Here is a 22,304-nt window from a genome sequence, read left to right on the forward strand (position 1 = left end):
TGCATAGTTCACAAATAATTATTCCCATTCTGTCAGTTGCCTCTTTACTTTGCTGAGGGTTTCTTTTGCAGTGCAGAAGCTTCTCAATTTGATTTAATCCCACTTGTCAATTTTGGCTTTGTTTACCTGTGCCTCTGAGATCTTTTTCAAGAACTCTTTGCCTATGCCAAGGTCTTGTAGGGTTTCCCAAATGTTCACTAATATTTGATGATATCAGGTCATAGATTTAGGTCTCTAATCCATTTCGAGTAGATTTTTATATAAGGTGTAAGCTAAGGGTCTTACTTCATACTTCTGCATGTGGAGATCCATTTTTCCCAGCACCATTTGTTGAAAAGACTATCCATGCTCCAAAGATTGATTTTAGCTCCTTTGTCAGTGGTTGTAGATGTGTGGTTGTAGATGTGTAAGTTGATATCTGACATCTCTATTCTGTTCCATTGGTCTGTCCATCTGTTTTTTGTACCAATACCAGACTGTTTTGATTATAACTACCCTGTAATATGTCTTGAAATCTGGTATTGATGCCTCCAGGTTTGTTTGTGTTGTATAACATTGTTTTAGCTATTCAGGGTCTCTCTTGTGTTTCCATATAAATTTCAGTATCATTTTTTTCTATATCTGAGAAGAATGTTCTTGGTATTTTGATTAGAATTGCATTGAATCTGTGTTATGAACATTTTGATTCTTCCAATCCATGAACATGGGAGATATTTCCATTTTTTGTGTGTTTTCTTCTATTTCTTTCTTTAATGTTTTATAATTCTCATCGTAGAGATCTTTGACAACCTTGGTTAAATTTATTCCAAGGTATTTGATTTTTTTGGTAGCTATTGTGAATGGAATTGATCTTAGAAGTTCTTTCTCAGCTATAACATTGTCTATGTATACAAAGACTATTGATTTTTATATGTTGGTTTTATATCCTGCCACTTCACCAAATTCTTCTGTGACTTCCAATCATCTCTTAGTGGAGTCTTTTGACTCCCCTATAAAAAAGCATGCCATCTGCAAATAGGCAGTTTGACTTCCTCCTTCCCAATTTTTGTCCCTTTGATTTCCTCTTTTTTTTTTTTCCCCCTAATGTCTCTGTCTAAAACTTCCAGGACTATACTGAATATCAGTGGTGAGAATGGGCATCCTAGACTGGTTCTGGATCTCAGTGGGAATGCTTCCAACTTTCCCCATTCAATAGGACACTGGGCCGGTGCCGCAGCTCAATGGGATAATCTTCCACCTAGCGGCACCGGCACACCGGGTTCTAGTCCCGGTCGGGGTGCTGGATTCTGTCCCGGTTGCCCCTCTTCCAGGCCAGCTCTCTGCTGTGGCCCGGGAAGGCAGTGGAGGATGGCCCAAGTGCTTGGGCCCTACACCCCATGGGAGACCAGGAGAAGCACCTGGCTCCTGCCTTCGGATCAGCGCAGTACGCCGGCCACAGCGCACCAGCCGTGGCAGCCATTGGAGGGTGAACCAACGGCAAAAGGAAGACCTTTCTCTCTGTCTCTCTCTCTCACTATCCACTCTGCCTGTCCAAAAAAAAAAAAAAAAAAAAGTAAAAAAAAAAATAGGACACTGGCTGTGGGTTTGTCATAAATTGCCTTGATTGTATTGAGGAACGTTCCTTCTATATCCAATTTGCTTAAAGTTTTCATCATGAAAGGGTGTCATATTTTATCAAATTCTTTCTCTCTATCTATTAAGATAATTGTATGGGTTTTCTTCTTCCATTTGTTAATATAATGTAACACACTGCTTGATTTGCAAAAGTTGAATTCTGCAAAGCAGGGATAAATCCCACTTGGTTCAGGTGAATGATCTTTCTGATGTGTTGTTGGATTCAATTAGCTAATATTTTTTGAGGATTTTTGCATCTATGTTCATCAGGGATATTGGTCTATAGCTCACTTTCTCTGTTGTATCTTTTTCAGGTTTAGGAATTAAGATTATGCTGGCTTCATAGAAGGAGTTTGGGAAGATTTCCTCCCTTTCAATTGTTTTATGTATCTGAGAAGAATTAGAATTGATTTTTCTTTAAATTTTTTCTCTTAAGACTTGAAATAGATCTTGCCATTCTCTCCTAGTCTGTAGGATTTCTGATGAGAAGTCAGCTGTGAGTCTAATTGGAGATCCTGTGAAAATAATCTGGCATTTCTCTCATGTGCATTTTAGAATCTTTTCTCTAGGTTTTACTATGGAGAGTTTGACTACAGTGTGTCATGGTGAAGATCTTTTTTGGTCATATCTATTAGGAGTTCCATGTGCTTCCCGTACTTGGACGTCCCTTTCTTTTTCCAGATTAAGGATATTTTCTGTAATTATTTCACTAAAAAGGCCTTCTAATCCATTCTCTCTTTCCACACCTTCAGGAACTCTAAGATCCATATCTTGGGTCGTTTGCAAGTATCACATAAATCTCTGACACTGTTGTTTTTTTTTTTTTTTTTTTTTTTTTTTTTTTTTTTTTTTTTTGGTCTGACTGAAATTTCCAGAGATTTGCTTCTAACTTGGATATTCTTTCTACTGCCTCATCAAGTCTGCTGTTAAGGTTTTCCACCATATTTTTTATTTGTTCTGTTGAATTCTTCATTTGCAATATTTTGGTTTAATTTCTCTTTAAAATAGTCCCGGTCAGGGCGCCGGATTCTGTCCCAGTTGCCCCTCTTCCAGGCCAGCTCTCTGCTGTGGCCCGGGAAGGCAGTGGAGGATGGCCCAAGTGCTTGGGCCCTGCACCCCATGGGAGACTAGGAGAAGCACCTGGCTCCTGCCTTCGGATCAGCGCGGTACGCCGGCTGCGGTGGCCATTGGAGGGTGAACCAATGGCAAAGGAAGACCTGTCTCTCTGTCCCTCTCACTGCCCATTCTGCCTGTTGAAATCTCAATTTAATGGGAAAAATTCCATTCATGTCATGTATGGATTTCTTTAGTTCATGAATTTGCTTCTGATTACTTTTAAGTAATCCTATGGTCAATTTTTTAAATTCCATTTCTGGCATTTCATTAATCTGTTCATCTTCACATTCTAGTTTGAAGTGTTGTATTCTCTTTGGGGTGTGATGTTGTGTTCCTTATTTTTGTTTCTTGAATTGCTACATTAATTATTCAGCATTTTTAGTGATACTTCTTGGTTTTCTTTATTTTAAAGATTTGTTTCATTTATTTGAAAGACAGAGTTACACTCAGAGGTAGAGCTAGACAGAGAGGTTTTCCATCCGCTGGTTCATTCTCCAAATGGCCGCAATGGATGGAGCTGAGCTGATCTGAAGCCAGGAGCCTGACACTTCTTTTGGGTCTCCCATGTGGCTGCAGGGGCCCAAGCACTTGGACCATTGTCTGCTGCTTTTCCAGGTGCATTAGCAGGGAGCTGGTTCAGAAATGGAGCAGCCGGGATTCAAACTGGCGCCCATATGGGATGCCTGCCCTGCAGGCCAGGGCTTTAACCTACTGCACCATAGCACTGGCCCAGAGGGTTTTTTCCCCCCGCTATGGTAGCTTTTATCTTTGAACTATACCTCTGTGGCTTAATGGAGTGTCTACTCTTTCAGTGAATACCCGAAGGTGTGTGCTGGGTGTGGTTAGGGAGCTCTGTTCAGTGCTCTAGGGTGTCCAAGGTGATACCCAAGTTGGACATGGTAAATTTCCTGTTTTTTTTTTTTTTTTTTTATCAGACGAGAGATTTGTTCAGCTGTGTTGGTGTAGTCTCACACTCACCTCCTCTCCTCAAAAGAGACCAATGCCTGGGTGCTAATCCCAGTGGGTATAATATTCGTCCACGCTGCCACAAGAACTACACAAAGGATCCCCACAGTCCTTGGTGTGACACAGATCCTTCAGCAATGACCCTCACCAAGGAATCATGGAGCCCCAGGCATGTGGAGCTGCCCACAGTGACTTCCCAAAGACCCAGCCATACCCTGTACCCTCTCATGCAGCCACAGTGTTTTCACAGTCCCAGCACACAAGACTCCCAGTCACGAACTCCCAGTCTCCTGTCAGTTCTCCCAGCCAAACTCAGGAATTTCCTCTCAGCTGGTTGCTGAGTGCATGAACATGCGCTGGCACAGCTATTTTGTATGTCCAAAATAGCACCTGCCCTCTCTAAGCTAGTTACAGTACACCTTTGCTGGGTGATCAGGGAGAGAGAACATGCCCCTCCTTTTTTTCCCTCTGGTTTGGCAGGTACACTGTCCCCCACAGGGCTCCAAGCCAGACTCCTGCCAGGCTTTTAGCACAGCTTTTTTGCCAATGGCTTGGGCTGCTGCATTCTGGTCTCACCTCACTCCAAAGCTGGTGCTGAGGCTGTCAGCTGCTGGGGTCCTGAGTTGTGTGCTACCTATCCTCCATGTAGGTCCTCAGTGTCCCTTTGCTTGAAGATGCCTTTGCCATTTTCTCCTTAACTCTTCCCTAAAATTGCACTCTCTCCACTTTTTTTTAACTCTCTTCCCCTAGACTAGAGCAGTAAGCTCCCTCCCTATTCTGCCATCTTGAAAACTTTTCATCTCTATTAATTTTTCATAAATAGTATTATTCATAATATATAGTAATACAGTACTGTCTCGATAAGTAGTAATTATTTCACTTTAATTAGTGAATATTTAATGTGGAGGCAACTTACCTTTAACATATCTCTGAAGTGTTTCACCTGGTTTTTGTATGTTACATGAGTAAATCTGAGCTAAGATGGACAGTAAATGCATGTATACCTGTTGCTATATCCCTTTTCTGTTCGTTCCAGAAACCCATCATTGATTGCATGTCAGAAGATGGTTACAAGCTGGAGAGAATCAAGGGTGAAATCGAATTCCATAATGTGACCTTCCACTACCCTTCCAGACCAGAAGTGAAGGTGAGTTCCAGTCTGCCCTCCCAGGAACAGTGGACATGTTTTGAAGGGGAGGGCACGGTAGTCATTTCCTGAGCCACAGATGGCTCACCTGCCTCTGTTTCCTGGAGAGGGAACAGCAGCCTGTTTCTCTAGCAGTTTTTGAGCTATCTCAGGGGACTCCACACTCCTTTATCATACCCATCCTGTGCAAATCCTTCTGGTTGGCACGTAGTCTAGCAGCTCATTCAGACTGAGTCACCTGTAGGGTGCTCTGTTGAAATGAGTGACAGGGCCTGTCATTGTAGGCACTTGCCAAATGAACTGCAAGGCATCCAAAACAATCAAGAAGCACAGCTTCATCACCACCTCCTTAGAGACTGCAGGAGGTGAGCACACTGAGCAGGTAGAGCAGGAAGCAGCAAAGGAGGACTACTGTCTGTCTATTTTCATCTATAAGTTCACCAAGGTCGTTGACTCAGTACTTACAGGAAGGTAGCCTTATAATATTACGTACATGTGTCTTGTATTAGATGACTGTACATGATTATGGGAATGTACTGTTTTCTTGTGTCTACAAAACAAGTATCTTTAAAGAAAATTTGCTGTATAGGAAATTATGCTCTACTCCCCACAAATGGCTTTGAAATGAGATTTATTCTTCATTTTAAACAGAAGATCTCTAGCCACCTTTTATTAATAACATTTCTGCTGTTCCTACAGAACTGAATCTCATCAGTGCATTTAATGTTGATACTACACACCTACAATATAGGGCACACACACACACACACATAAAGATGAGAGAAAGAGGTAAATATTAGATGTGAATTTCTTCAAAAAGTTCAGAGAAAATATGTTATGAAAATATTACAAATGGTTTTCAAAACCTTCATACCAAAATATATGTATTTTAATCCATCTTTCTTTTATTTTTCTCTTTAATTTGAGAGGCAGGCAGAGAGAGAGAGAGAGCCAGAGAAAGAGCTTTCATTTACTACTTCATTTCCCTAAATGCCCATAACAGCCAGGTCTGGGCCAGTGACAAAGCAAGGAGTCAGGACCTCAATCCAGGTCCCCCACATGGGTGATAGGAACCCAATTCCTTGAGCCATCACTATTGCTTCCAGGGCACTGCATTAGCAGGAAGCTGGAGTCAGGAGCCAGAGTCAGGGACTAAACCTATGTACTCCAATATGAGACACCGGTATGGGCAACACAGTAGCTACCTTAACTACTAGGCTGAATGTCCACCCTGAAATTCCATCTCTTTCACAAACTTTTTGGAGTACTTTTAGATGTGTATGTGCTAGATATATATATGTTATAATATTTATAATATATGTAGATATTAATATATAGAATATATTACCTAGAGACATACATTGATGTTACAGAAATATACATAAATGTACATCTCTGAGTATGTATTACAAGTATATAAATGTTTACCCATTTAACCAACACATATAAATATATAAAACACAGCAAATATGTGAGTTTATATTCTGATTAGATATTTGAAGTATTTTTATTATTGTATAATATATATATACCTCAACATCAAATGTCATAATGTATGCAAAAATCCATTGTACAATATAAATCACAAGGCATTCCTCACTCATTTAGTAAATATTTATGAATGGATCTCTCAAACTGTATAGTAGCTATTCACAGTCAGCTCACTGCAGTTGCTCAACAAATACTGGTTAAACTAAAACACATTTAAATAATTTCTGTTCTGTCTTCTATTACTAGCACCAATCATTTATTTAATAACACTTCCTTACTTAGATCCATAAATAGTCTTCATTCATACTGTGAGTATGTATTTCGCCCTACTGGGCACCACATTGTACTTTGACATTAATGTTAAAAAACAAAAGCACTAAATGCCTGCCTTCCCTGGGGAGCTTACCATCTAATGCAAGCCAGTAAGTGGAAATGCATTTGTAAACTTGACTGTCTAGTGTGAAACGAAACATGAGATTTTGTCACACAGAGGACCCCAAATCACCTTCATATAATCAGTACGAAAGTCCCCTCTAACTGGTGGAAATATCTGGCAGATATGAGGGAGCTGTGTATTTTTCCCTCTCAATACCTACCAGAATTTAGTCCACAGTCCCTACCTTTAAAAAAATAATTACTTTTTTTAATAGGCACAGCACATAGATATTGTACATATTTATGGATACCATGTGATATTTTGATACATGTATACATTATGTAATGCTCAAGTCAGGGTAAGTTTATCTTACTCCTCAAACATCATTTCTCTGGGTAAAAACATTCAAAATCCTTTCTTTTTGCTTTAAAACATTGTTAATTTATTATTTATTTCTCTTGTTTGAGAAGCAAAGATGGAAAGAGAGAGCTCTCATCTGCTTGTTCACTTCCCAAATGCCCTCAAAAGACTGGACTATGCTGGACCAAAACTGGAAGCTGGGACCTCTTTCTAGGTCTCCCTATATTTATTTGAAAGGCAGAGCCACAGAGAGTGAAAGAGAGAGACAGAGAGAGAGAGAGACCCTTTATCCGCTGGTTCATTCTCCAAATGGTTGGGACTGGGCCAGGCTAGAGCCAGGAGTCTCCCACGTGAGTGCAGGCGCCCAAGTATTTGGGCTATCCTCTGCTGCCCTCCAGATGCATTATCAGGGAGCTGGATCGGAATTGGAGCAGCCAGGACTCAAACTGGTGCCCATATGAGATGCCAGTGCCACAGGTAGCGGATTTACCTACTACGCCACAGCGCAGCCCCTAAGTTAGAATATTTGTAACTTAATGGTTTTTTTCTTTAATTAATTGGGATAGTTTCCTTGGGGTAACCTAATATGTTCATAGTTTTAAATTAGACTTTGGAACATAATTTTAAAAATTAACAAGGCTTACGTTTTATTTTCAGCCAAAGCTAGTAGGTAATAAATACAGATTTCTAAAACCTGTCTCCGAGGCCCTGTTTCCTTTTGCAAGTGATTTTATGGGTATTGATGGATACTGCTTTGGGGCCATCGGTCAACACACATGTACACAGGGTGTCCTCACCTGGTGCTCTAACTTGTAGCTTCATTACTTGATTTAGTACACCGTGGCAATCTGAATTCTATTGTTTTCTTTCTTCTCCAGATTTTAAATAACCTCAGCATGGTCATTAAACCAGGGGAAATGACAGCTCTGGTAGGCCCCAGTGGTGCTGGAAAGAGCACAGCATTGCAGCTCATTCAACGATTCTATGACCCCACTGAAGGCATGGTGTGTATCTTCCAGGAACTTCTCAATAAATGGGGATAGAAGAGAGTAAATGATGGTACTTGTCAAATGGAAAGGCCTGTCATACTCTGACATTGTCCTAGCACAGGCATTGACTTAATGATTTTTGGCTGAATTGACATGACAAACTTCCTGCATGGTGATGGTGCTCAGTGAATAAGTAGCCCGTCCTGGGTGCTGGGTACTATAACTGTACAGTGGTAACTGTGGGAATTGCTGCCTCTTCGGTGAAGTCTCTGTTCCACTTCTTTTTGTGTATATAAGAAAATCATTATTATTTCCTAAAGTTTTGAAAATTCTAAGTATAGAAAAGCTAATATGGCTAGAAGTTAACAGAGAGTAGCCCTTGATGACTGCTTTGAGAAGTTCAGTTTTTAAACATTTTTATGTAATTGCACAATTTAGTATCTTTTTCTGTGAGTTTATTTTACTATATAGACTGAAGCTAAGAAAATAAATATTAATAATTATCATTTACTCATCACATCTTATATATCACATACTTTATAAAAAATTTCCTATTTTTACAATGACCTCCCAAAGAGGTCATTACAATGAAGAAGAGGAGAAAGATTGGGACTTGCCCAGGTCATTCAGTGAGGAAGTAATCAAGCCACAATTTGAACTCAGGTGTGTTAGATGCCAAAGCCCATACCCTTTCAGCCTATCACAATGTCATGTTTATCAAAATCTCCTTGATACCTTCAGATGGACTCATTTGACTTTGTTAAATGGCTTCAGTGCACTGGGCTCTCTGTAGTGCGCGTAATGTTACACTGATGTTGATGTGGCAGACACAACAGAATTTTCCTTGTTCACAGACACTGCATTCTTGGTTGGGTATTCCTTACCATGTACCACCGTATCTTGATGTATGATGTTTACGTTTTTGCTAATAGTCATTTTTATTTCCTCCCACTTATAAATTCAATTTCTTTTGAAAGCAGTGTTATTTGAGTAATCTGGCCAGAAAGTAAGATTTACCACAAAAAGTGTAATATGCAAGATAGGCAACATTACTTATTTCCATTTATTTTGAAGTCCCTTTTTGGTCACAAATCAAAAGGTAAAATATGACTCTACTGTTTATTGAAGAATGAAAAACTTGTCCATTCCTAGGCTAAACAGTGTTAAATTAAGTAACTTTCACATAAATCTGTGTTTCCATCCTAAATTGTCCCCCAATCAACTAGTGCTTGATTTCAGTTGTCCATAGACAAACTGCATTTTAAGAAGAATTGTTTTTGTGAGTCTTGTTCCCCACCGGTCAAGTACAATACAACATTATCATTCAGCGCCCTGAAGCTTACAAGAGATGAGACACTGTGCTCTGCTCTCTAGGTGACTCTGGATGGCCATGACATCCGCTCTCTCAATATCCAGTGGCTTAGAGATCAGATTGGGATAGTTGAGCAAGAGCCAGTTCTGTTCTCCACCACCATAGCAGAAAACATTCGTTATGGCAGAGAAGATGCTACAATGGAAGATATAATCCAAGCTGCCAAAGAGGCCAATGCCTACAACTTCATCATGGACCTGCCACAGGTACCCCAGCCTTATATTCTAAGAGAAACAAGAGGGTGAAAGAAAAAAGACATGTAATAATACCCATTTTTCATTTGAATACTGAATCATTTTAAATGATTAATTATTAATGCTATGTTTCAGGAGAGACAGAGAAAGAGAGAGAGGTCTTTGATCTGCTGGTTCACTCCCCAATTGGATGCAATGATCGGAGCTTAGCCGATCCAAAGCCAGGGGCTAGGAGCCTCCTTTGGTTCCCCCATGTGGGTGCAGGGTCCTAAGGAGCCGGGCCACCCTCCACTGCTTTCCCAGGCTATAGCAAAGAGCTGGATTGGAAATGGAGCAGCTGGGACTCAAATGGGCACCCACATGGGATGCTGGCACTGCAGGCAGTGGCTTCATCCGCTTTGCCACAGCACCAGCCCCAGTATATGCTTTCAACCCTTAAGATGGATTTTTAAGATCCTGGTCAATTTTTGCTTTGGTTGAAAATTTTTCAGTAAAGTTGAGCTTAAAAGGAACATTTACACACCCCATAGAACCTGGGAATAAAAGCATAAATCCATTTTTATTTTATTTTTTAGAAAACATTTATTTAATAAATAAAATTTCGAGAGTACAACTTCGGGGCCAACGCCATGGCTCAATAGGCTAATCCTCCGCCTGTGGCGCTGGCACACCTGGTTCTAGTCCCGGTTGGGGCGCCGGATTCTGTCCCGGTTGTCCCTCTTCCAGGCCAGCTCTCTGCTGTGGCCCGGGAGTGCAGAGGAGGATGGCCCAAGTGCTTGGGCTCTGCACCCGCATGGGAGACCAGAAAAAGCACCTGGCTCCTGGCTTCGGATCAGCGCGGTGCACTGGCCACAGCACGCCGGCCACAGCGGCCATTGGAGGGTGAACCAACGGTAAAGGAAGACCTTTCCCTCTGTCTCTCTCTCTCTCACTGTCCACTCTGCCTGTCAAAAAAAAAAAAAAAAAAGGTACAACTTTGGGATTATAGCAGTTTTTCCCCCCATAACCACCCCCTACCTGCAAACCATCCCATCTCCTACTCCATCTCCTATCCCATTCTTCATTAAGATTCATTTTTAATTATCTTTATATATACAGAAGATCAACTTAGTATATACTAAGTAAAATTTCAACAGATTGCACCCACACAGACACACAAAGTATAAAGTACTGTTTGAATACTAGTTTTACCATTAATTCGCATAGTACAACACATTAAGGACAGAGGTCCTACGTGGGGAGTAAGTGCACAGCGACTCCTGTTGTCAATTTAACAATTGACACTCTTATTTAAGACATCAGTAATCACCCGAGGCTCTCATCATGAGCTGCTAAGGCTATGGAAGCCTCTTGAGTTCACCAACTCCAACCTTATTTAGACAAGGCCATAGTCAAAGTGGAAGTTCTCTCCTCCCTTCAGAGAAAGGTACCTCCTTCTTTGATGACCTGTTCTTTCCACTGGGATCTCACTCACAGAGATCTTTCATTTAGGTCAACAAATCAATTTTTAACTCACATGCAAATATTAATTAGACAATCATCTACTTTGGGAAGAGTTTTTTTCTTTTCTATGATAACTGTACCTATGAAAAATTACACTTGAGGAGGAAGCTAGAAGGGACGTGGTATTAGGCACCTGTCTGGAGCCATCAAATTCTCCCTTCATGGCTGGTGTGACCTTCTTCCTAGCAATTTGACACCCTTGTTGGAGAAGGAGGAGGCCAGATGAGTGGTGGTCAGAAACAACGAGTAGCCATCGCTAGAGCCCTCATCCGAAACCCCAAGATCCTTCTTTTGGACATGGCTACCTCAGCTCTGGACAATGAAAGTGAAGCCATGGTGCAAGAAGCATTGAGTAAGGTTTGTGGAAAGTCTAAGTTCATTTTATAGGCGCGTGTGGGAATGCTGTTTCAGAAAAGGCAGCTTTGGAGGAAGAGGAGTATGTGATATCTAGAGTATCACTTAGAAAATATTGGTTGACTTCAATCCTCCTCACAACTGAAGACAATGTGATTTGCTTCTAAAAGGTGAGCGTGTAAAACACAAAATCTAGTGAAGAGTATAGTATGTAATTTTAAAAAATCTCCCCACTTTTTTTTTTTTCAGCTGTTGCTTGGTAGTAGTGACCAAACCAATGTGTGATGAGGTTTATGGCTACAAGAAAGCTTTCTGGCCTTTTCTAATATCTGCCCCGACAGTTTAAGGCTATTCCTAGGGACTAAAACTCTGAGTTACTTGTCGGGTCGGAGATGATGCAGAGACTGTTGTCAGCTCTGTCCTGTGATCTCGTTTAACCATGCAGTATACATCCTTACAGACTCAGCACGGACATACAATTGTTTCTGTCGCACATCGTCTATCCACAATCAGAACAGCAGATGTCATCATTGGTTTTGAACATGGTGCAGCGGTAGAAAGAGGCACGCATGAAGAACTGTTGGAAAGGAAAGGTGTTTACTTCACTCTGGTGACTTTGCAAAGTCAACGAAATCAAGGAGATCAAGCCCTTAATGAAGAGAATGTAAAGGGCAAGTGCCTTTTCCATTATACTTACACTTTTTATTGAAAAGTTAACATACTTAGTGCTTTGTGGCTTTGCATGTATTTTAATACACACTGTCTGATTTGTTCTTCCAACAGTCCTAGGAGGTATGATATAGATGATAAATGGAAGAACTGAAGCTCAGGAGGCCAATTTGTTTGATCAAGTCGTAGAGCTAACACCAAGGTCTTCCTTTTTTTTTTTTTTTTTTTTTTTTTTTGACAAAGCGAACAGTGAGAGAGAGAGACAGAGAGAAAGGTCGTCCTTTTGCCGTTGGTGCACCCTCCAATGGCTGCCACGGCCGGCGCACCGCGCTGATCCGAAGGCAGGAGCCAGGTGCCTCTCCTGGTCTCCCATGGGGTGCAGGACCCAAGCACTTGGGCCATCTTCCACTGTACTCCCGGGCCATAGCAGAGAGCTGGCCTGGAAGAGGGGCAACCGGGACAGAATCCGGTGCCCCGACCAGGACTAGAACCCAGTGTGCCGGCGCCGCTAGGCGGAGGATTAGCCTAGTGAGCCACGGCCCCGGCCCCTAAGGTCTTCTAATGTTCAATTCCACTCCCTCTTCATTGCCCTTTCCTTCTCTGATCATATCCTGCACACTGTAGAGATCCATTCTGGTTTTTTTTTTTTAAAGATTTATTTATTTATTTGAAAATCATAGTTACACAGAGAGAGAGAGGGTGAGAGGTCTTCCATCTGCTGGTTCACTCCCCAGTTGGCCGCAATGGCCGGAGCTGCACCCATCCATAGCCAGGAGCCAGGAGCTTCTTCTGGGTCTCCCACACAGGTGTAGGGACCCAAGGATTTGGGCCATCCTCTACTGCTTTCCCAGACCATAGCAGAGAGCTGGATTGGAAGTGGAGCAGCCGGGTCTTGAACCGGCGCCCATATGGGATGCCGGCACTTCAGGCCAGGGCGTTAACCTGATGCACCACAGTGCCGGCCCCCGAGCTCCATTCTTATTGGTCATGTGAATCAATCAATGACTGAAAAGCATTATACTTATTTTCAAATGTAGTTGGATGCTTCAGACACTGGTTTGACTACTCTTTATCAGTATGAATTTTCAGACTTGGTGGTTACTCCAGTCTCAACCAACCACTCTCAAACTTCTCCACCATTTTACATTTGGACTTGTAAACTACTTTTGATAGAACTACTGTGTACTTAAAAAAAATATTTATTTGAAAGTCAGAATTACAGAAAAATAGAGACAAGTCTTCTATCCACTGGTTGACACCCCAGATAGCTGCAATGACCAGGATGGGTCAGACTGAAGCCAGGAGCCAGGAGCATCATCTGGGCCTTGCATGTGGGTGGCAGGGGCCCAAGCTTTTGGGCCAACTTCTACTGATTTGCCCAGGCCGTTGGAAAGGAGCCGGATCATAAATGGAGCATCTCAGAACACACTGGTACCCATATGGGATTCTACTATGCCACAGTGCCAGCCCCTGCTGTGTACTTTTAACATACATGAGTTATTCCAAATAATAAAGTTTGGTGGCTCTGTAATTTTTGCCACTTCTAGTGAGTTTCCTTTATTTTTTCATTATTCATGCTAAGACACAATTTTCTATAGAGATAATAGGCTGTTATGCAGCTCAAATGACTCAATATTGCTAAATATTTTGAAAATTTTTGTTAGAATGTGCTGTACAGGTTCTTTTTTTAGATTAGCATATGTAGTTTTTATTTTTTAACTTTTATTTAATAAATATAAATTTCCAAAGTACAGTTTATGTATTACAATGGCTTCCCCCCCATAACTTCCCTCCCACCCACAACCTTCCCATCTCCCGCTCCCTCTCCCATTCCATTCACATCAAGATTCATTTTCAATTATCTTTATATACAGAAGATCAATTTAGTATAAATTAAGTAAAGATTTCAACAGTTGTACAAGTTCTAAGTCTTATTTATTGCAATAAAATTAATGGAAGGTTTTTGGCATCAGGTATGGTAATCATATTTCAGGCAAATGCAGTAAATAATTGTGTTTGGCTGTATTTCTACTTATTGCAAACATTTAAAAATTGATCTTGTTGTGTTCAATAGAAAAAGGTACAACTGAAGATGACATACCTGAGAAGACCTTTAGCAGAGGGAACTACCAGGACAGTTTAAGGTAAGCTCAAGCCATGGGGAAGATTTTAAAATTTTCACATGTTCTCAGGAGCCCTGTGCAGCTGTGATTCTTTGGCACTATCTGTGTACAACAAGGACAGCCCTAAGCACACTCTCAAGGCTTGTGTAATACGGATCCTTAGTTGGTATATAGACACTTAGGTCTCTGGTTCAGTTTTGCTTTGTTTAACTTTAGCTTTTTATGAGTCACCATGGAAAGAATGTATGGTCAAACTGTTGTTTATTGAGTTCTGAAAGAGGATTTTTAAAAAAATTCTGTGTTGAGTCTCTTCACACCTAAGCTAACTGTAGTATGAAACATTGTCACTTACAGAGATCAAACTCATACCTTTAGCTGTATTCTTTAACCTGTTGAGCTGTAGTTGAATTACAAACACCTCTGCTCCCAGAGTACCCAAAATGGAGTTAAATCATTTCTCCACTAGATAAAAATATAAATGTATTTTTTAGCTCTTAGAGAAAATTTCCCTAAATGAGCTATTCATTTTCCTCTGGATCTTTTGAAAGTTGTTACATTCAAAACATATTTTTGGAGTATGCTATTAGAAACACTGTAAAATGTAGTCTTTCATCATAGTTTGAGTTTCAATTTAAAAATTATTTTAATGATAAAAGACTATATGTTAAGAAGAATTCTGCCTAAGCGTGTTTGTACATATTTATGAAAATGTTAGTCAAAGTTTTTTTCTTGAGTTAGGAGCTGCTAAGGGTGATGGGAGGACAACAGACCTCTCTACCGTTTGTGGAGCTTTTAATGTGAGACTTTGTTCCGAGGAACAGCTCCATGATATCACTCACTGTCAAGTTGCCTAATTGTTTACTAAAAATAGCTAAGGAAACTTAAAATTAATATTCGGGTAACACATCCAAGTAGTTGAAAAACATATTTACTTACTATTTTTAATATTCAAAGAACAATTCACTAAAAAGTATTATACTTATTTTCAAGCATAAATCATGCTTCAGCCTTCGATGTGTCTACTCTTTATCAGTCTAAATTTTCAGGTTTGGGTTATTTATTTTTTTTCCACTTGAGAAAAACTCTTTTTAAAAAAATTAAGAAAAAGCCAGCACCGCAGCTCTGTAGGCTAATCCTCCGCCTGTGGCGCCAGCACACCAGGTTGTAGTCCCGGTCGGGGTGCCGGATTCTGTCCCGGTTGCTCCTCTTCCAGTCCAGCTCTCTGCTGTGGCCCGGGAGTGCAGTGGAGGATGACCCAAGTCCTTGGGCCCTGCACCCACATGGGAGACCAGGAGAAGCACCTGGCTCCTGGCTTCGGATCAGCGCGCCGTGCTGGCCGCAGTGGCCATTTGGGGGGTGAACCAATGGAAAAAGGAAGACCTTTCTCTCTGTCTCTCTCTCTCTCACTGTCCACTCTGCCTGTCAAAAAAATTTTTAAAAAGTTTAAGAAATGTTAGTGTTACTGAATTTATTGAATTTGGAAAAGAGCAAAGAAATAGTTTTAAGTTGCTCTATAAAGTAAAAGGTATAAAAATCACCCCAACTCTTAAGCAATTTTTATAAACATCTGACTGTATGCTTAATCAGGAATAAAAAATTGAAATCAAAAGAATCATGAGAATCACAACCTAAAGTTACCAACTAAATTTTTAAAAGATTTATTTATTTATTTGGGAGGCAGAGTTACAGACACACACACAGAGAGAGAGAAAAGTCTTCCATCTGCTTGCTTCACTTCCCAAATGGCTGCAACAGCCGGAGATGGGCCAATCTGAAGCCAGGAGCCAGGAGCTTCTTCAAGGTCTCTCACAAGGGTGCAGGGGCCCAAGCACTTGGGCTACCTTCTGCTGCTTTCCCAGGCCACTACCAGGGAGCTGGATCAGAAATGGAGTAGCCAATACCAATGCACATGTGGGATGCTAGCGCCACAGGCGGAGGCTTAACCACAGCACCAGCCCCACCAGCTAACTTCTTAAACACAGAGAATAATAAGGCATTTGTTTTGGTCACTAAGTCAAAGGTGGCAGTGTGTCTTGTGGTCACATCAACAAGAAAATAAATGTCTTGTTAACTTTTAAGATGGCCGGTGCTGCGGCTCACTAGACTAATCATCTGCCTTGCGGTGCCGGCACACCGGGTTCTAGTCCCGGTCAGGGCGCTGGATTCTGTCCCAGTTGCCCCTCTTCCAGGCCAGCTCTCTGCTGTGGCCAGGGAGTGCAGTGGAGGATGGCCCAAGTGCTTGGGCCCTGCACCCCATGGGAGACCAGGAGAAGCACCTGGCTCCTGCCATCGGATCAGCGCGGTGCGCTGGCCGTAGCGCACTGGCCGCAGCAGCCATTGAAGAGTGAACCAACGGCAAAAGGAAGACCTTTCTGTCTCTCTCACTGTCCACTCTGCCTGTCAAAAAAAGAAAAAAAAAAAAGAAAAAAGAAAAGAAAAGAGACTTTTAAGATGAATGGAATTCTACCCAGAGTAGTTCAATTACAGCTTATTATTAGGACAAGATAATAATTTTTAATGTAAATATTTCTTATTTGGCTATAATTTCTCACAAATTCTTCAGTTCAGTGGCCAAGACAAGAAATTCAGAAACACACAGAAAGCAGCACTAGCCTCCTGCAGGAAAAGATGCCTAAGTTTGAGGAAGGTCTGTTAAAAATATCTCCTTGTATATGCTGACAGACTTTTTTTTTTTTTTTTTTTTTTGCTAAAAGATGACTAAAGGGGATGTTAATGTGTATCTTATTACTTTGATTTCATCTTATAACCAAACCCCTCTTCAGCAGTATATTCTAGATTCAAGAACAATTTAATGTATAACAGCAATAAATTTCCTAAATGCCAATGCAGATAGAAGTTGTTTCCCAAATGAGTTTTCTTTATTTGCAGTGAGAAGTGAGTACAGCTCTGAGAAAGGGAGGGGCAGACATTGTAGGCTTCTGAAAAGGAGTGTGACGGAATTCTTATGCTGGCATTTGGAGGAGTTAAGGGGGAACCAGCTGGCAGGTAGAGCACCAGTCTAGCACCTTCACCACCCATGGCCTTGTGGCAGCCTATTCTAAACAGGTGGAGAGTGGCCAGAGAGACTTAGGAAATACAGTAATTACCTGAGGGGACAAGGATATAGATCTTTCCATGTTTAGAACTTGGATATAGTCCATGTATCTTTATATCCTCCTCTTCTCCACGTAGTTCTCCTTGATGTCATTGCTTTGGGCCTGCTTTTTAGGTTCATGACCGTAAGCCTCACCCCTATCATGTGCTCTGCTCTTTCCAGGTGACACAAGGCTATTATTTGCACTTTCTAGAAAAGATATCCTGTCCTTATTTACCTAACCCAAAGAGATGAACATTGCTGTAGAGTTTCAGGCCAGGTAGGAATGAATGGGAAGTGTCCCAGAAATCAGTCTAATGGCAGAGAGGGGAAGTGAGCAGTGGTCTCATATATGTACATGATGAGACTTGGCAGGGTGGTGGAGAACTAGAGGTACATACATAGAGTTGAACCTGGCTGACTTAGGAGATGGCAATGCCATGAACAGTGGGATGCAGAAGCAAAATATCACAATGATGTATGCTGCTTTCTCCAGAAAACTAGATGAGCATATAGTAAGCAGAAATCACCTTAATAGTTGTTTTATTCTAGTTTCACATGGATACACACACACACACACACAGAGAGAGAGAGAGAGAGAGAGAGAGAGAGAGAGATCTGAATGGTTCTAATTACATTAAAACAGTAGGTATACTATTCATTTCAGGTTAAGCTTTCTAAAGCACAGCTTTGATAATGCTACTTCCCTTCTCCCAAATCTTCAGCACTGGCTGCATCATTTAAGACTATTTGCAAATGACTGAAAACCTAATTTAACTTGGTTTAACCTTTAAAGGGAAAGAATCTACACTCATCAGTAAATAGTTCAAAGATGCTTTGGTTTTTGGCAAGGCTGGGGCTTCAGTGATATGTCCACAACAAATACAATTTCTCCCTCTCTTCTCTTCTGAGCTCCAGTTTTCCACTGTTGGCTTCATTTTTCAGGAAGCTTCTTTCCTACAGGGTTCAACATAATTGCTAGGAGTTTCCAGTGCTATATGCTTTCATGTTCACATACAAAAGAATAGTAGTCTCCTACCCAGAAATCTATGCGCAGTAGGGGCGGGGGTGTTTGCCTGTACTTCCTATGCTTCTCATGTACTGAGTATATTTAACAAATACCCCGTTTTCTCCTGTGTCTATGCATCTGTTTATCTTGTTCTCTCAATCAGAATTACTCTTTCCTCTAGTTGACCAATGTCAAATCCAACTTTAGCCATATTCTCTATGAAGCGTTTATGGGTAAAACTTGCCAAACACTTCATTTTCATTTGAATTCCCAAAATTTTTATTCAACCTGTCTTATAGCTCTTCCAAACATCAGGGTTAAGTACATGCCTTGCTCTTCTATAAGATTAAACTCCTGAGTGAGGAGTCTGATTGACTACTCTTTGTGTCTCCCAAAAGACCTAACGTTGGTTTGTATGTTGTAGGTGCCCTAAGAGTTTCTGTTGAATTAATAAATGAATGAGCACATTAAGCTAAGTTATAGTTCAATAGCAATTTTGTTAGTGCAACCCTAGGAGCAGTAAATAGCCTGGAGGAAAATTTACCAGGGGGCCTATTTCCTTCTTAAAAACTCATCTGTACCCAGGTAGCATCATATTTTAAGTGAACATCAGGGATAGCTAAGTGGGAGTGAAGTGTGGGAGGAGAGAAAAACCAAAACCAGAGCCTAAGTTAGAAGGGAGATAAAGGTGATGGAGCATGGCCAAAGCAGCAATTAGCAGTCATGTGAGTCTGGATGTATTTGAGTCTTGAGCCTTTGTGGGTGAACTGGAAGGATAATTTTATCCCTTCTCCTTCTCTCTCTTCTGGCTGCATCTTAGTCTGGGATCAGCAGCTACGGAGCTTGAGGCCCAGAGTCATCAAGTTGATCAGCTCTGCTCTAAGAATAGCTTTGTCAGATCTAACCTGGAAGCTTCCCTATCTGTTTGCCAAGTGACCTACTAAGCATTTTTGTTATTTGAAGTATGTGATGTAAACTTGCACACCAGTCGAGTCCTGTTTCAGGCTGCCCATGAATGACAGACTCCCTCGTCTTTCTGTTCGCTTACAGAGCGTCTCTCCGGCAGCGCTCCAAGTCTCAGCTTTCTTACCTGGCACATGAACCTCCAATGGCTGTTGTAGATCATAAGTCTACTCATGAAGAAGACAGAAAGGTCAGGCACCAACCACTCCTGGGGGGATGGGAGAAACCTTTCCTGGGGACTGTTATGTGCACTTTAAACCTGACAATATGAATGTTCTAGGCAAATATTTAATTAATGTTTCACTAACTCTGGTGAAATGGGAGGACATTAGGACCTGGTGAAAACTCTAAGATTTATACAATATTTTCTTTGAAAGAAATACAAATTCGCTTTTTAATTACTTTATGAATATGTGGTAACTAAAACTGTACTATTAAGGATTAATTAATAATTCCTAGAGGAGCCATTTTAACAAACAGGGAATGTACTTATGATATGTACTTAACAGATTTTTTTTGTTATATAAAGGTAGCAAAAGTTTTTGCAAATAACCCAAGATATTTTTTTAATTTTAGAATTTCCTTTTAACATTGGCAAAAGCATTTGATGAGCAAAGGTATTTGACAATGCTAGACCCTACACAATCACAATTTTTGAATCAATGAAGTTCAGTTAGGTTTTATGAACATTTATCTACTTCACACAATTTTATAATACCGTCTAGTTTAAAAAGGCTTAATTTTAACATAGTTCAAAATAGCATAAAATGAAGGAGGAAGAAGAGGAGTCAGCACATGGAAAAATATGAAACTGTCATCATAAGGACGCAGATCTGCTGTTGTGGACATTGTCTAGCTTTCACGTGCATGACCATCTGTCAGTCCTCTTCCAACACCTTCTTGAGCTCCGCACTTCATTCCTCAGCCCTGAGGCTCTCACTTTCAATCCCCCACGTATACTTCCTCAGAATATTTTCATGACAATATTCTTCATGAACCTCCCTTGGAATCATGTTGTTTTATCCTTGCAAGTAAATTATAAGCTTTTTAAATTTAGTGACATCTTATTTGTGTTTGAATCAATTTGGACACCTAGTCCAGTGGCTTGAACCAAGTAGGATATCAGTAAAGAATTAAACTAGGATGAAAAATTGAATTTCTACAGTAAAATAAACCCCAGACTGTAACATTTACCAAAGCAAATAAGTAAGAGAATATTTTATAAGCACATCTATTATGCATGATGTAATTTCAAATTATCCTCAGTGAAATTCAAGATGTGAGTCCACTAGGAAGTATTTGTGAGCAATAATTCATGATGGACAGTTTGGAATAAAGTATGGTATTCTTTATAATCTTATGACTATGACAGATTATTAAGGCTCACCTTTGGTCTTAATATATTGATATTAAATGAAAACAGATCTCAATATCAAGGAATTGGTTTGAACAAATTGTGTAGAACATGTTTTCCTGAGAGCAGCAGAATGAATCACAGTTGGAGAAAACACTTGTAGCAAGTATGGTTTCTTACTGCATTTTCCCATTGAAGATTCAGCTCCTCTTCTGTTTCTGGAAGCAGCTATTTCATAGTGGCCATGGTGCTCCACTAACAACTAAAAGGTGCAGTATGTAAGAAAAGGAGTTTAATAGAGTTTCAAGGGAGAAAGAAAGAATAGTACTTGAAGTTTAAAAAGAGCAGTACCAATCCTTCAAGTTTTGCAATATTTCCTAGTTTCTGGGGAAATGATGATGAAAATAAGAGGAAGGGAGGGGAAAAAAAGAGGGCGGGGAGGCAAATCTGACTATTGCTTAAACTGATATATGCTTAGCACAGAGAATCATCACATTGCCCTCCAGAGGTGGCGATCAGATTTGCAAAGAGTTCCCTGAAGGAAGTCATAACATAAATGGAAATCTAAGTAAAACATAGGAAATAATTTTAAAGAGATTAAAATGTTCCACATTATATGTTACTCAATAGCATTATAATGAAACATAAAATAAGCCAGTAAAGTTTTTAAAAGATGCTACTTTATATTCTCTCTAGTTAAAGAAAATATAAAGTAAGAAAAGAAAAATCAGTGACAAGGGAAACAATGTGATTTGCTAACTCTCCAAGAAGAAAAGATCTTATTTGGGCAAAAATTGTATGAATTGTTTAGATTTAAAGAAATAGTTAAGGCCGGCGCCGCGGCTCACTAGGCTAATCCTCCGCCTTGCGGTGCTGGCACACTGGGTTCGAGTCCCGGTCAGGGCGCCAGATTCTGTCCCGGTTGCCCCTCTTCCAGGCCAGCTCTCTGCTGTGGCCCGGGAAGGCAGTGGAGGATGGCCTAAGTGCTTGGGCCCTGCAACCCATGGGAGACCAGGATAAGTACCTGGCTCCTGCCATCAGATCAGCGCAGCGCGCTGGCCATGGCGGCCATTGGAGGGTGAACCAACGGCAAAAGGAAGACCTTTCTCTCTGTCTCTCTCTCTCACTGTCCACTCTGCATGTCAAAAAATAAAAAATTTAAAAAAAATAAAAAGAGAAATAGTTATATTGTTAAAGGAAACACCACAGTTAGGCTTAATAAAATTTGACTCATAAAATTTCTAATCCCAAGTAACATTGTATGAATAGATGTTGCTCAGTTGGTATTTTAATACCTGACTAAATTCTACAAGCTCAAGGATTGACAAAATCCTTTCTTCCTTCTTTCCTTCCACTCTCTCTCTGTCTCTCTGTCTCTGTCTGTCTCTCTCCCTCCCCCTCCCTCCTTCAGACCCCCCCCCCCTTTTCTCTTTTTTCATTTGATGGAGAAGGCCAACTTTACCTTCTGTAGTTTACCACTAAATGTCTACTTACAACAGAGGAGTTATCTCCACCTAGTGGTCACTTTAGAGAACTGACTCCAGAAACAGAAGAGATGGTTTCCTGAGTTCGTGCTTCCCAAGCCAAGTGGGGTTACTCACTCTGAGCAC

At 40.7% G+C, this 22,304-nt stretch overlaps 1 protein-coding gene across 3 annotated transcripts in view; it reads left to right on the plus strand.

The window, feature by feature from the left end:
- Nucleotides 1–22,304, plus strand: part of ABCB11 (ATP binding cassette subfamily B member 11) — a 110,744-nt gene that overhangs the window by 46,041 nt on the left and 42,399 nt on the right. For 2 of the 3 annotated variants that reach the window (XM_008258414.5, XM_089327898.1), the window contains 7 exons: nt 4,733–4,843; nt 7,949–8,074; nt 9,434–9,637; nt 11,315–11,485; nt 11,943–12,153; nt 14,226–14,295; nt 19,428–19,530. In XM_008258414.5, coding sequence (XP_008256636.3) covers nt 4,733–4,843; nt 7,949–8,074; nt 9,434–9,637; nt 11,315–11,485; nt 11,943–12,153; nt 14,226–14,295; nt 19,428–19,530 — 996 coding nt within the window. 3 annotated transcript variants of the gene reach the window in all.

This window comes from Oryctolagus cuniculus, chromosome 3, assembly GCF_051225735.1.
Source record: "Oryctolagus cuniculus isolate XC-2025 breed Fujian yellow rabbit chromosome 3, ASM5122573v1, whole genome shotgun sequence".
Classification (NCBI taxonomy): Eukaryota; Metazoa; Chordata; class Mammalia; order Lagomorpha; family Leporidae; genus Oryctolagus; species Oryctolagus cuniculus.